This window comes from Mustelus asterias, chromosome 3, assembly GCF_964213995.1.
Source record: "Mustelus asterias chromosome 3, sMusAst1.hap1.1, whole genome shotgun sequence".
NCBI classification, from domain to species: Eukaryota; Metazoa; Chordata; class Chondrichthyes; order Carcharhiniformes; family Triakidae; genus Mustelus; species Mustelus asterias.
The window spans coordinates 132,092,108-132,104,999 of record NC_135803.1 but is presented as its reverse complement, the minus strand read 5'-3'; the positions used below and the strand labels follow the sequence as shown (position 1 = coordinate 132,104,999).

Here is a 12,892-nt window from a genome sequence, read left to right as displayed (position 1 = left end):
AGGAAACGCACAGACACGGGGAGAATGTGCAAACTCCATACAGACAGTGACCCGAAACCGGAATCGAACCCTGGTCCCTGGCGCTGTGAGGCAGCTGTGCTAATCACTGTGCCACCATGCCGCCCAACTTGACTCCATTCCCTTGCGGGTATTCTCCCTGCAGCTTTGCCAAAGACTGCTACAGCATGTGTGCTTATCATAGGAAGCCACCTATATTGGGCAAATGGTATTAACCATTTGTCATCAGCAGAGGAGAAAATGACAAAGGTACGGTTTAAAAATATATAGTGTGCTATTTTATATAATGTAGCAATACTATTGAAAAGCTCTTCTGATTCAGACAAAGTCAGGTCTTCCAGCAGTTCCAAGGATTGTTTGCACTGTTAATGGTTAATTATGGTCTGATTATTGCCTCAAAGTACAATCAGTAAAAAAATCTGACGGGGTCCCTGTTGCAATCAATGCAAAACCCAAATATTTTCCCCTTCTTAACTCTGGTTGCATTTGTGGTCAATAGACCAAAGATACAAAATTTGGCTTCTAAAATATTCAACACTACTTTTTGATAGAGCATATATTTTTCATCTCCCATTTTAATTCACCATCAGATAGTAACAACTTATAAAATTACATTCTTACATGGTTTGAAAATGGTGCAGGAATTTTGAAGATTTTCTGCACGTGAATTGTAATGGCTTTGAACTGTAGACTAAAGATAGTATAGGCCGTGAGGCACAGTATAGTGCATCCAGGACAAATCCCACCTTGAGCATGGAAAATGGATCATCAAGTTCTCCAAGTTACCATGTTGCCGAAGGCAGTGAACAGCCAAGACCTACAGATTACAGATTAAATCTGACCTGTGCCAAAGTACTTCATTCCAGTGAGGCTATCAAATAGAGCTGGTATCATTAGAATCAGTCCTTTGGGTTAGTAAGGTGAGAATCGTTCAGCGTTCTCACTTTTAATTGTTATCCAGTGACTTCTGCTGGAAATGCACACGAGCACATAAAGACAGGACTAGACTTAGTGTTTTCCCCAAAGTAAAAAGGCCTCTCAACATTCACCATCCTCACTCGTGACGAATAACCATTTGTGCAGTGATTTCTCAGTAAATGCCAGGTTGTATATACTCGCTCCAAATACTGCTCTCCAATACCTTCATTTGTGAAATGACCTAAAACCATGGGTACAATGAAAATCTGGAATATTACACTAAAATGGTACATTCAGGTTCACTGTACTACATTGCAGTTGATTGATTTTTAATCTGAGACATTGAGTAAGTTTGTTCTAAGTTGATCACTACAGTACTTTAAATCAGGTATTCAGAATCTGAAAGGTAAAAGGTACTCCAATATGAATAGGGTTGCAGCACATAAAGTACTGTTACAATGAAATCAAGTCATTTAGTTTAAATTTGTCATGCATTTCACTATCTAACTGCTGTAAATCCATCTAAAAATCATTTGGTGCTGGCCAGAAGTTGACATTTAATTGTTACATGTATCCATAGAATCCCTACAGTGCAGGAGGCCGCCATTTGGCCCATCGAGTCTGTACCGACCACAATCCCACCCAGGCCCTATTCCCGTAACCCCACATATTTACCCTGCTAATGCCCTGACACTAGGGACAATTTAGCATGGCCAATCAACCTGACCCGCACATGTTTGGACTGTGGGAGGAAACCGGAGCACCCGGAGGAAACCCTCGCAGACATGGGGAGAATGTGCAAACTCCACACAGACAGTCACCCAGGCCGGAATTGAACCTGGGTCTCTGGTGCTGTGAGGCAGCAGTGCCGCCCTGTGTATATATGTACACAGATTGAAAACATGTAACATACAGGGTTTAAAATAACTCTCGATGGTCCAAAATAACTACTGGCTGTTCTCATGCTACTGATATTTCCAAACTCTTGGCAATATCCATAGAATCATTTGAAAAACAAACCAACGCCAGCTGTGCAGGTACAAGAGCAGGCAATATGGATCATGTGTGTTAACCCACCCACCATAGCTCTATTCACAAGATGTCAGGGTGCAGGATGTGGATTTCACCCTGGGTTGAATTACAGTTCTGAGAAAAAAGGTGCAGGAAAAGATAGAAGCCATAAGTTGCATTGATGCAGCCAGTTATTGACACTGCAAAGATAATATATTATATATTAATTGCAGGGTTCTGAGGAATGTGGAGGAACAGAGAGATCTTGGGGTTCATATCCACAGATCTCTGAAGGTTGCCACTCAAGAGCCGTGAAGAAGGCCTATAGTGTGTTAGCGTTTATTAACAGGGGGTTTGAGTTTAAGAGCCGTGGGGTTATGCTGCAATTATACAGGACCTTGGTGAGACCACATTTGGAATATTGTGTGCAGTTCTGGTCACCTCACGATAAGAAGGATGTGGAAGCATTGGAAAGAGTGCAGAGGAGATTTACCAGGATGCTGCCTGGTTTGGAGAGTAGGTCTTATGAGGAAAGGTTGAAGGAGCTAGGGCTTTTCTCTTTAGAGCGAAGGAGGTTGAGAGGCAACTTAATAGAGGTTTATAAGATGATGAGGGGGATAGATAGAGTGGACATTCAGAGACTATTTCCTTGGGTGGATGTAGCTGTTACTAGGGGGCATAACTATAAGGTTCATGGTGGGAGATATAGGAGGGATGTCCGAGGTAGGTTCTTTACACAGAGAGTGGTTGGGGTGTAGAATGGACTGCCTGCTGTGATAGTGGAGTCGGACACTTTAGGAACTTTCAAGCGGTTATTGGATGGGCACATGGAGCACACCAGAATGATAGGGAGTGGGATAGCTTGATCTTGGTTTCGGACAAAGCTCAGCACAACATCGAGGGCTGAAGGACCTGTACTGTGCTGTACTGTTCTATGTTCTATATATCTCAATTTCCCCTCTCTCTTTTCTCCTTACCTGATTGTTCTTCTCAGTCTCCCCCACTCACTACCTTGGTTTTATTGGGAATGTTAAGAGCTAATGTTGTACGGTTGTTTGGTATCGCACTAAGAGATCTGGAAGGTTGCATGTTTGAACATAAAAATCTATTAATTACTCATAACCATGTACATATCCAAGGTACAACCCTGCATAGGTGCTGCCTCTATGCTGGCTCTTTTAGCCTCTACCACACACAGCCCACTACCATGTCACTCTCTACATCATACCGTGGACAGTACTGTCCTACATTAACCTTTGCTCTGCTGGACATCCTTTTATTATAATGGCTTCTATCCCCATAAGGCATATTACCAGTTTTGAGATTTTAAAAATTGACATGAATTGCAGATGTATTAAAACAAACTGAGGTTTGTATATTTTAGTGCCAGTTATTTCAAAATGTGTGACATTTATCAAACAAAACACAGATTTCCCAAGTTTGATCACTTTCTCAGCATGTTTCCTTTCTCCTTCTAATTACTTCTCCCATCTCATGTTTACACTCTCAACATGGCCCCCAACTCTGGTCGGAGCCATTCAGGGAGGTGTCATCACATGACCCTCAACTGACCCCAGGCTCTCTCACCTTGAGCCACACTACTCTATTCATGCCAAATAGAAAACAAATGGCCTCTGTTGAGTCAGTCAGTCAAAATAAAAACCTTCATTGCCCCGTTGCCGACATTTTAAAATATCCCAAAGGGATTTCCCCCTGGATTGCTTGCAGCAGTGCATGGGACATAGAACATAGAAAGCCACAGCACAAACAGGCCCTTCGGCCCACAAGTTGCGCTGATCATATCCCTACCTCTAGGCCTATCTATAGCCCTCAATCCCATTAAATCCCATGTACTCATCCAGAAGTCTCTTAAAAGACCCCAACGAGCTTGCCTTCACCACCACCGACGTCAGCCGATTCCACTCACCCACCACCCTCTGAGTGAAAAACTTACCCCTGACATCTCCTCTGTACCTACCCCCCAGCACCTTAAACCGGGACATTTATCTTTAATTCCTGAAGACTCCAAGACATTGCTGGAGGGTTGGCAAGACAACTTCCACGACCAGCTTTTCATTGCAGCTGGATCACAGACCTTCCCAACCCTCAACAAACAATGACACATGAAACATCACAATGGGCAGGAATGCCAGGCGGCCTTTCACAGTTGTTCCAAATTATCCTCATCTTAATCCTGTTTTAGGTGAAGCAGTGGGTTCAATGTTCTCCCATAAAAAATGGAGGTCACTAAAGGTCAGGTTTCTTACCCCCCCCTCAAAGGCTAACAAATCAATCCTTTTGTAGTTGAATGTCAAATAATCTCTGGGACAATAGGCTCAGTTGTTAATCCCAGAGAAGAGTTCAAAACTGGAAAACTATCAGCTCCTTTAGGTGAAACATTGTCACTTAAGTGTTGCTGAATAAATTACAAACTCCGACTCCACAGCTTGTCTTGCACACACAAAGAAAAGCATAGTGCCAGGCTGCACCGGAGCACAGCACCAGAGAGTGCCTGGTACATTATCCAACTGTATCCTAACAAGGAGTCAACCCTCTTGGGGCAGCATGGTGGCGCAGTGGTTAGTTAGCACAGCTGCCTCACTGTGCCAGGCACCAGAGTTTGATTCTGGCCCCGGGTCATTGCCTGTGTGGAAGTTGCACATTCTCCCCGTGTCTGCATGGGTTTCCTCCAGGTGCTCCGATTTCCTCACACACTCCAAAAGATGTGCAGGGTAAATATAGGGCCTGGGTGGGATTGTTGTCGGTGCAGATTTGATGGGCTGAATAGCCTCCTTCTGCACTGTAGGGATTCTATAATTCTAAGATTCAGAGGAGCAGAAGGGAGAATATTTACAAAAGAAAATAAAACTAAGAGTAAAAATGTAATGCCACATAGTTTGATGGAAAAACAACAGCAGGTTTAGGGTCATAGAGGTCTACAGAGCAGAAAAAGATCCTTTAGCCACACCGGTCAAACACGAACCACATAACTATTCTAATCCCATTTCCCAACACTTGGCCCATAGCCCTGTATGCCCTGGCATCACAAGTGCACATCTAAATACTTTTTAAATGTCATGAGGGTCCTGCCTCCACCACCCTTTCAGGCTGTGAGTTCCAGACTTCTCCCACCCTTTGGGTGAAAAAGTTTTTCCTCACATCCCCTCTAAACCTCCTGCCCCTTACTTTCCATCTAAGCCCCCTAGTCATTGATTCCTCCACCAAGGGGAAATGTTTTTTTCCTAGCTACTCCATCCATGCCCCTCAATTTCATACATCTCAATCATGTCCCCTGTCAGTCTCCTCCGCTCCAAGGGAAACAACCCCAGACTTTCCAATCTTTAATGTAAATGAAGTTAAAAATATTTAAATAACCAGCATTTGTGACAAGAAAGTGATATGCAGAGAGTTGTGAATTGTCAGATGGTGGATTAGTGTTCTTGTGCCATTAGCCTTGTAAAAATGGGAGCTTGCCACCAATCTCCCAGATTTTCTTTAATTCATTCATGGGATCTGGATGTCACTGGCTCGGCCTACTATATTACCCTTGAACTGAGGGCAGTTAAGAATCAGCCACATTGCTGAGAGTCTGGAGTCACATGTAGGCCAGACCGGGCAAGAATGGCAAGTTTCCTTCCTTAAAGGAGTGAACTAGATGGGTTTTTAATCACAATCAACACAATCATTAGACCTCTAACTCCAGATTTATATTGAATTCAAGTTTCACCATTTGCAATGGTGGGATTTGAACCCAGGTCCTCAGTGCATTACCAGGGGTGGCTGGATTACTGGACAATATCATTACACCACCAATCTCCCAAATGTGTCAAAGAATTGGGCCACAAACTAAACTTGTCACAGGAATTTTAGGCCACTTAACAATGTAAGGGGCTTTTTAAATGAAGAATCTTTTGTTTCCACAGTGACACACAACCTCCCTGACTCAAAAACAGAACTAAAGATGTGAAGTCTTATTCCTGAAGGTAGTTCAAAATATTTAGTTTTGTATATTTTTCTTTTTTTGTCTTGCTCTTAACAGAATCTAATTTGACTCTAATTCATCCCATTTCCTCCTCCATTGTTCCTGTCCTCATCTTTATTCTTAAACCTGACTGGTTAAGGGGTTAGATTGTTGGATGCTGTCTACTCTATCCACGCCTCTCATAATTTGATCTCCAAGATCACCCGGTTCACCTTGGACACCATCAGCTCACATTCACAGCAATCAGCAGCACAATTATTTTTCACACTGAATGATAAGATTAAAATTTTAATGAACAGGATCTGCTCCAGCGAATTCTGGGCCAGTATCCCTCCCTCATGATCTGTTTAAACTGCTATTCTCAGTTCAGACCGCTTTCCTATATCTGTACACAATCCAATTTTCAGAGGACAGGAAAACCTTTTCAAATTCTTCCTGAATGGGTTCAGACTAATTTTCCATAGAATCCCTGCAGTGGAGAAGGATGCCATTCAGCCATTGTTTCTACACCGCCGCTCCGAAAGAGCACTTTACCTAGGCCCACTCCCCTGCTCTGTCCTTGCCCATTGATCATTGCCAATCCACTTCACCTGCACATCTTTGGTGGACTCTGTTGAGAATCTGCTCCTAATTTGTGGAAACAATGGATGCTGTGAAAGCATAATTACAGAGTTTTTCTGTCCTGGTGTGTGACTGTAATGTTTTCCAACTTACCTTGGAAAACATTGAGTCATAGAACCCCTACAGTGTAGAAGGAGACCATTCGGCCCATCAAGTCTGTGCCAACAACAATTCCACCCAGGCCCTTTTCCCGTAATCCCAGGTATTTACCCTGCTAATCCCCTGACACTAAGGGGCAATTTATCATGGCCAATCTACCTAACCCATACATTTTTGGAGTGTGGGAGGAAACCGGAACACACAGAGGAAATTCACGCAGGCAAAAGGCTGAGGGGAGGGGGAGACCTGATTGAGGTGTACAAAATAGATAGGAAGAATTTTTTTCCCTTAGTAGAGGGGTCAATAATCAGGGGGCATAGATTTAAATAAAGGAGATTTATAGGAATTTGAGGAAAAACCTTTTCACCCAGAAGGTGGTGGGAATCAGGAAGTCGCTGCCTGAAAGGTTGATAGAAGCAGGAACCCTCAACATTTAAGAAGCACTTTGATGAGCACTTGAAATGCCACAGCATGCAAGGCAACGAAGCAAGTGTTGGAAAATGGGATTAGGATAGGTGCTTGACATGATGGGTTGAAGGGTCTCTTTTTGTGTTGTAAAACTCTACAATATGTCACTTTCTGCTGTAAACAGATCTGATGGAATTGGAACTGGCTTCTTAAATGATAAGTCTTCAAAAATCTATTGGGGAGTTGACCCCTGGTTTCCTGGCCAATCTTTATCCCTCAACCAACATCACAAAAGTCGATTATCTGGTCATTATCATATTGCTGTTTGTGGCAGTTTGCAGAATGTATATTAGCTGCTGCATTTCCTACATTGCAGCAGTGACTAATCCAAGAAAGTCAATTGGCTGTCAAGGAGTTTTGAGAGGTCCGGTGATTCTGAAAATTACTATGGAAGGTTTTCTTTATATATATATATATTTATGACAGAGGGCAAAGTGAAATCCAATTGCTCCGGCAATTGACATTGAAATTTAATCTAAAAACTTACAAGAAAGGCAGTTTTAAGGTTTATGGCCACATGAATAATGTGTGATCACAAAGCCCCCCTGACAATAAAACGCCAAGGTCAGCTGACTGATCAACGCCAAGGTTAGCTGACTGCGCCCTGATGCTTCCTGGACTTTGAGAGCTGGGACCAGGGATCACAAACAGCAGCAAGGAGGGGGGATTTCAATACATTACCAGGAAATAAACAAGGCGGCGCCACCAGCGCCAACTTTACCCCACCCCAAGACACCCACGCATCTACCTCCCCCCAACCCAGGTTAAAATGAAATGAATGAACACAGCCGCCGGGCGGGCTTTGGGCGGCGAGGTGCTAGCAGACCTGGCCACTCCGCCCAGCCCTCGCCCTACTGCCCCGTGTGTGTGGCTGGGCGGCGAGCACTGACCTGCCATGGCGCTGCTACTGCTTGATCCTGTACTCCGCCCAGCTCACTCACTTCCGCGGTTTTCTCAGCCTCTCCCTCTGCCTGAGGCAGAGCCCTACATCAGTGTCAGGTTACAGCCGCAGCGGAACAGACAACCCTCCACAACAGGATCAGCCTGAGCCAGGGCGGGGGAACCGTAGTCGTTTGGAGACGGTCACATCTCCGAAACACGACCGAGAATCGGTAGATGTGTATGTTCAGCAGGAGCGAGAATGAGGAAATGTATTTAATATAAACTAAGCTGCCCAGAGGGCGACTTAGATGCTGCAAGACTGCGGGCAGTTTTAGATTTGGGCCTGTGTATAGCACGGGTGGAGGATTGGGAGTGTGCTTGAAGAAGAAATTAATGTAGTGGGGAGCGAATATTTGAACGAAGGGTAAAGGAGATGCAAAGAAAGAGGAAGAATAAGGATTATTAAAGCAAGGGCTGATGGAAAGTGTTGCCATAGCAGGTAGAGACAACAATGTGATAACAATATAAACAAGTGAAGGGGGCATACAGTAGAGAGTATGTCTCCTCCACGCTGTTTATTTATTAGCGCCACAAGTAGGCTTCCATTAACACTGCAGTGAAGTTACTGTGAAAATCCTCTAGTCGCCACACTCCGGTGCCTGTTCATAGAATAGAATCCCTACAGTGCAGAAGGAGGCCATTTACCCCATGGAATCTGCACTGACCACAATCCCACCCAGGCCCTTAACCCCACCTATTTACCCTGACACCAGGGACAATTTAACATGGCCAATCAACTTAACCCACATATCTTGGGACTGTGGGAGGAAACCGGAGCACCCAGAGGAAACCCAAGGAGAATGTGCAAGCTCCACACACAGACCCAAGCCGGGAATCGAACCCGGGACCCTGACACTGTGAGGCAGCAGTGCTGACCACTGTACCACCATGCCACCCCAATTAACTCAAAGTTATTACTATTACGTTCTTCCTCGAGGCTTTTCCCTGCCAGGTTGACGCTCTAACTACAAAAGCCGAAAAAACATCTTTTTATTCAGAGCTGTCATCACACTGCGGCGGCTTCAGGCCAATCCACACCCAACAACTTGCTCTGAAAACTCTGCTCACATTTGCACAGCTGTGCAAATTACACCACAGCAGGTGTAGGTGACCCAAACATCTTAAAACAAACAGCAACATTAAGTAAAACAATCCACAACATTCTAAAAAAAAATCAATTCACCCCATCTCCCAATGTTAACAGACCGTTTAAAAAATTCAGAGCTTTACCAGAAATGAATCAGTTCCTCCTTAGGACATGCCCTGCTTCCAAGTTTTACTGAAATTCGTCTATTAGTTGTTGAAATATATCATTTACAGACAAAAAGACTTAACATGCAGGGGTGGTAACATTACTTCTGTTCACTTTCAGTGGCAGAGATAACAAACAGATCAGTGTTTGACGATAGGGGAAGTGGATCATGTCCAAAAGTCCTATAAATGTAAGCAGAGCCAAGAACAGAATGGGACACCTAGTGCTTCTTGATAGATGGAGCAGATAGAGTAATCTCAATAAGCATCATAAAAACACTGTTCAATACAACAGCAACTTATAATTACATACCATCTTTAACGCAATGAAACATCCCAAGATGCTTCATTATAAAACAAGGTATGACAGCAAATCACATTAGGAGGTCAGATGACCAAAAGCTTGGTCAAAGAGGTAGGTTTTAGAATATGTTAGTGGAGGAAAGTGAGGTGGAGTGGTAGGGAATTCCAGAGTTTGGGCCCTGATGGCACTGCCACTAATGGTGAAGCAATTAAAATTGGGGATGCAGAAAGTTCAGAATTGGAATGCAAATATTGTATCTGGGAGAGTTGCGGGACAAGAATATTACAGAACTAAGGAGGGATGAGATCAGGGAGGAATTCGAAAATGAGGATGAGAATTTTAAAGTCATGATGTTGCTTTACAGGGAGTCAGCGTACATCAGTGAGCGCAGGGGAGATGTGTGAATGGGACTTAGAATTATAGAATTCCTACAGTGCAGAAGGTGATCATTCGGTCCATCGAGTCTGTACTGACCCACCTTTTTATTTTATCCTGGTCCTATCCCCATAACTCCACACATTTACCCCGCTAATCCCCTAACCTACACATCTTGGGACATTAAGGGGCAATTTAGCATGGCTAATCCACCTAACCTGCACAACTTTGGACTGTGGAAGGACCTGCTATGAGTTAAGACACAGGCTGCAGAGTACTTGAGGTACCTCAAGAAAAAAATAAGAGAATAGAATGTGGGAGACAAGCCAGGAATGGGTGGGAATAGTTGAGGTAACGAAGGGAACACCACCATATACAAGTTTCCCTCCAAACCACACACCCATCCTGACTTTAGAACTACATCACTGTTCCTTCACTGTCACTGGATCAAAATCTTGGGACTCCCTAACAGCAGTGGATGTACCTGCACCATATGGACTGCAGCGATTCAAGAAGGTGGTTTACCACCATCCTCGCAAGGACAATGAGGGATGGGCAACAATTTCTGACATCGACAATGATGTCCACATCCCACTAAAGAATATGAAAAACAAATGCTGAAACATTGGCAAAGTTACAGAATTGGAAATAAGTGGTCTTAGTGATGGCACAAAAATGATGTTGGATGCCCATCTTGGGATCAAATGTGACTCCAAGGGTGTGAAGAGATTGGATTGATCTCAGACTGTTACCAGGGAAAGGGGGAGAGTCAGTAACTCGGGAACAAAGTATGGGGAGATGGCAGAGGCAAAAAAAACAATAGCTCAGTCTTCCCAATATTTAAATTGGAGATATTTTTGCCCATCTAGTATTGGATGTAGGATACACAGTGTGATATGACAGCAAATCACATTAGGAGGTCAGATGACCAAAAGCTTGGTCAAAGAGGTAGGTTTTAGAATATGTTAGTGGAGGAAAGTGAGGTGGAGTGGTAGGGAATTCCAGAGTTTGGGCCCTGATGGCACTGCCACTAATGGTGAAGCAATTAAAATTGGGGATGCAGAAAGTTCAGAATTGGAATGCAAATATTGTATCTGGGAGAGTTGCGGGACAAGAATATTACAGAACTAAGGAGGGATGAGATCAGGGAGGAATTCGAAAATGAGGATGAGAATTTTAAAGTCATGATGTTGCTTTACAGGGAGTCAGCGTACATCAGTGAGCGCAGGGGAGATGTGTGAATGGGACTTAGAATTATAGAATTCCTACAGTCATTTAGCAACAGTGCAGGACTTGAAGAGGTGATGGTGAGGTTGATAATAGTAGCAGGGGTTGTGTAAACATGACTTACAGATTACTTCAGAGATAAAAATGGTGGTGGGTGTTGGATTGCAGTGTTCTTTGTGAAAGGAAACCTAATTTATAATGGGGATTAACCTACTTGGATAGGCTATAGTCCTTTAGTAGGCTAGAAACTTCCATTTGAATGTTTACTCAAGTCCAAATAGCCCATTAAGTCTTCAGTTATTAGGCCAGTTGACTCTATGGTTGGATTTTGTCACAAAGTGTGTAATAATTTTCAAGGATATGGGGCACAATCTTACCGGCCGTTCATGCCACACTCCCGCTGCAGTGAGGTCAGAGAATTTGGCAACCAGCCAAATCACGGCGGCACAGTGGTTGGCACTGCTGCCTCATAGCACCAGGGACCCGGGTTTGGTTCCCAGCTTGGGTCACTATCTGTGTGGAGTCTGCACGTTCTCCCTGTGTCCGCGTGGGGTTTCCTCCGGGTGCTCTAGTTTCCTCCCACAGTCCGAAAGATGTGCTGGTTGGGTGCATTGGCCATGCTAAATTCTCCCTCAGTGTACCTGAACAGACGCTGAGTGTGGTGACGAGGGGATTTTCACAGTAACTTCATTACAGTGTTAATGTAAGCCTACTTGTTACTAATAAATAAACATTAACTTAAATCTCCATTCACTGCATCAGGATGGGAAAATTCCGCTGGCGTGAACGGCCATAAGATTCTGGCCATGGTGTTGCTTAAATAGAGCTGGGTCTTTGTTTTATAAATGAGAGAAAGATGTTTTTCAAAAGTACCTGTCCTTAGCTCAATGATGAACTGCCTGTTGGCATGTAGCCTAACTCTCAGTCTGATAGACTATAGAATCAATCTCCTGAAGCTCCAGTTAAGTCAGTGTCCTTTGGCAAGGATTTAGAAAAGAAGATAAAGATATAATCTGGATCATGAGGGTAGCAAAGTCTATTCGCGATGCAGTACCAAATATAAAAATATATGAATCCATGAGGGCAGGGTGATTATTGGAATGGACATTAAGTAACAACCAATAAATAAAAGTCAGAGTTCACAACAACAGCAAACAGAATCTGATAGAGTGTAAGGATATGCGTATAATGGCAAAGAGAATAACTGCAATAGAACAGCATTCCAGGTGGATGCTGCATTTAGTTTGAAACCAGTTTTGTAAAAGGGACTGGAAATAGTTACTTGGACTCAGGCTTGCATTGGTCAATTTCAGGCAGGTGAGAGCTACTGGGTCACCTTAACCAATATGGTGATCATCTGGCAAGAAATGTATGTGCACATGCCTTAGGCCACATTGTGCTTCTGTGCTTGTTTTTACTTTGAAAATGGGTTGCATTACTGAATTTCTAAGCCAATGTTCCTAAAGTATTAAGCTGCGAGAAGCACAGTGAATTAAGATAAATATGAAACCCAGATAAAGGGGGTAGGATAACAAGAGTATTGAGTACAGTAATGTCTATAAATGTATTTGAAAGCATTTTGACTGATGAAAGAGCCCAAAGATGACATGATAGCAAATGAGCAAACATTAAGAACCGTAGAATCTCTACAGTGTAGAAGGAGGCCATTTGGCCCA

At 43.5% G+C, this 12,892-nt stretch overlaps 1 protein-coding gene across 4 annotated transcripts in view; it reads right to left on the bottom strand.

Annotated features, from left to right (window-relative positions):
• The window catches only part of LOC144491598 (caspase recruitment domain-containing protein 19-like), a 33,078-nt gene extending 25,014 nt beyond the window's left edge, over positions 1 to 8,064 (bottom strand). For all 4 annotated transcript variants that reach the window (XR_013497471.1, XM_078209634.1, XM_078209635.1 and 1 more), the window contains exon 1: positions 8,008 to 8,064. Coding sequence is in view for 3 of the 4 variants with exons in the window: in XM_078209634.1 (XP_078065760.1) it covers positions 8,008 to 8,014 (7 nt within the window). In the remaining variant the exon portion in view is untranslated. The remainder of the gene's footprint in view (positions 1 to 8,007) is intronic.
• Between the last annotated feature and the right edge of the window lie 4,828 nt (positions 8,065 to 12,892).